Source organism: Octopus bimaculoides, chromosome 27, assembly GCF_001194135.2.
Source record: "Octopus bimaculoides isolate UCB-OBI-ISO-001 chromosome 27, ASM119413v2, whole genome shotgun sequence".
In the NCBI taxonomy this organism is placed as follows: domain Eukaryota; kingdom Metazoa; phylum Mollusca; class Cephalopoda; order Octopoda; family Octopodidae; genus Octopus; species Octopus bimaculoides.
In genome coordinates, this window is record NC_069007.1 from 8151367 (window position 1) to 8153401 (window position 2035).

At 36.3% G+C, this 2035-nt stretch overlaps 1 protein-coding gene across 1 annotated transcript in view; it reads left to right on the forward strand.

Moving 5' to 3' along the window:
* Window positions 1-325: 325 nt before the first annotated feature.
* LOC106867397 (nucleoside diphosphate kinase) overlaps window positions 326-2035 on the forward strand; it is a 21935-nt gene continuing 20225 nt past the window's right edge. Inside the window, exon 1 of the mRNA XM_014912292.2 lies at window positions 326-1209. Within this exon, the coding sequence (XP_014767778.1) occupies window positions 1033-1209 (177 nt within the window). The 5' untranslated portion in view covers window positions 326-1032. The remainder of the gene's footprint in view (window positions 1210-2035) is intronic.

A 2035-nucleotide genomic window follows, 5' to 3' on the forward strand; every position in this document is an offset into this window, starting at 1 on the left:
GGCAGACGAAATACCTCTAAGCATTTCGCCTGGCATGCTAACGTTTCTGCCAGTTCGCCACCTTTTCCATGCTGGCATGGGTTGGGCCGCTTGATAGGAGCGTGGGTGTGGGGCAAGAAGCAAGATTCTTTCCACACACCCACCCTGCACCTATATATTTATCTGTTTTATACCTAATGCATATGAGCACTGTATACAATAAGCTCGTTTTATATATATGCGTGAGTGTGTGTATACACATATACACCCAAACATGTAAAGTAGATGTACCTCCACGGTTTTCGTTCACCTGTATATATTAGAAGCAATTCGATTACAAAACCTTCCAATACATGAACTGCCAGCTCGAAGAACGATTCCAAGAAAATTAATTATTTCATTGTTTTCGGACGTTCTCCAAATCTTATCCCGAAAATCTTTAATTAAATTCTAGCCTTACCTACCATTGACTTATTTCCCTTTGAACATTTGTTTTTCGTTTTGAAATTTATTCAGCGAATCTTCTGCTTCACCTTAATTTTAATCCATCAATCCATCGCCAAACAAAGCCGAACCGACAAAGGTGTTGTCACACCTTGCCGCTGCGAGAAACAACAGTTAACACATCTCTGAAATCTCATATACTTTTATCTTAGAATTTAAAACGAAGAATACATTGGATGAAGTAATCTTAGATACACTGAGTGAGGGAAAAAAAAAACGAAGAAAAAAAAAGAGTGTGATCCCAGTTGGTGTATCTTACATCATAGCACTGTATCAACGAGACCTGACCTGGGGTTAAAAACCAACCGACCAACCAGCAAACCGACCAACAGAACACTTGGTAATTACGACGTAGACCCCACGTGGTCGCGCGAGTAACTAGAAATAGCAGTCAAATCTCGCACTTTACCGTCTGCCCTAAGAAGGAGGTTTACGAAATTGAACACTGATTAACAAGTATTTACAGATTTATCTTTATTGCTATTTTTATTCCTATGTTAATCGGATTACGGCTATAAGATCGTCAGCTCTCTTTCACAGCCCGGCAAAATGTTATCTACGTTGTTATCAATGTTTGCTAACGTGTTCTCAGTGATCGGGGGTCAGGTACCTGAGAGGAGTTTTGTGGCTGTCAAACCTGACGGAGTACAAAGAGCCCTTTGTGGCCCAATCCTTCAGAGATTCGAAAAGAAAGGATTCAAATTGGTAGCCTGTAAATTTATCTACGTAAGTAGGTGCTGCAGTCATTTAATTTGATTTCATTCAATTTATTATTATTTCTGTTGTTGTTGGTATTGTTATTAATTGCTGAGATTGATAAGTTTTTTTATTATGTCATACTGGGACATGTCCTAAAAGCCGGTTTCTTTTTTTCACTCAAGGACAAGCTTTATATACATACATCTCTCCATCTTTTTCCTAACTTATGGACTTTTAGACGACTTACGCGCGTATATATATATACATACATATGTGTATATATGTGTGTGTATATATATATATATGTATATGTGTGTGTATATATGTGTGTGTGTGTATATATGTGTGTGTATATATGTGTGTGTATATGTGTGTGTATATGTGTGTGTATATGTGTGTGTATATGTGTGTGTGTATATGTGTGTGTGTATATATGTGTGTGTGTATATGTGTGTGTGTATATATGTGTGTGTGTATATATGTGTGTGTATATATGTGTGTGTGCATATATGTGTGTATATATATATGTGTGTGTGCATATATGTGTGTATATATGTGTGTGTATATATATGTGTGTATATATGTGTGTGTGTGTGTATATATGTGTGTGCATATGTGTGTGTGTGTATATATGTGTGTGCATATATGTGTGTGTGCATATATATGTGTGTGTGCATATATATGTGTGTGTGTATATATATGTGTGTATATATATGTGTGTGTGTATATATGTGTGTGTGTGTGTATATATGTGTGTATGTTTGTATATATAATGTGTGTGTGTATGAATATAAGTGGGTATATAGGTGTGTATATTTGGGTATGTATGGAGGTGTATATACCGTCTTTATTT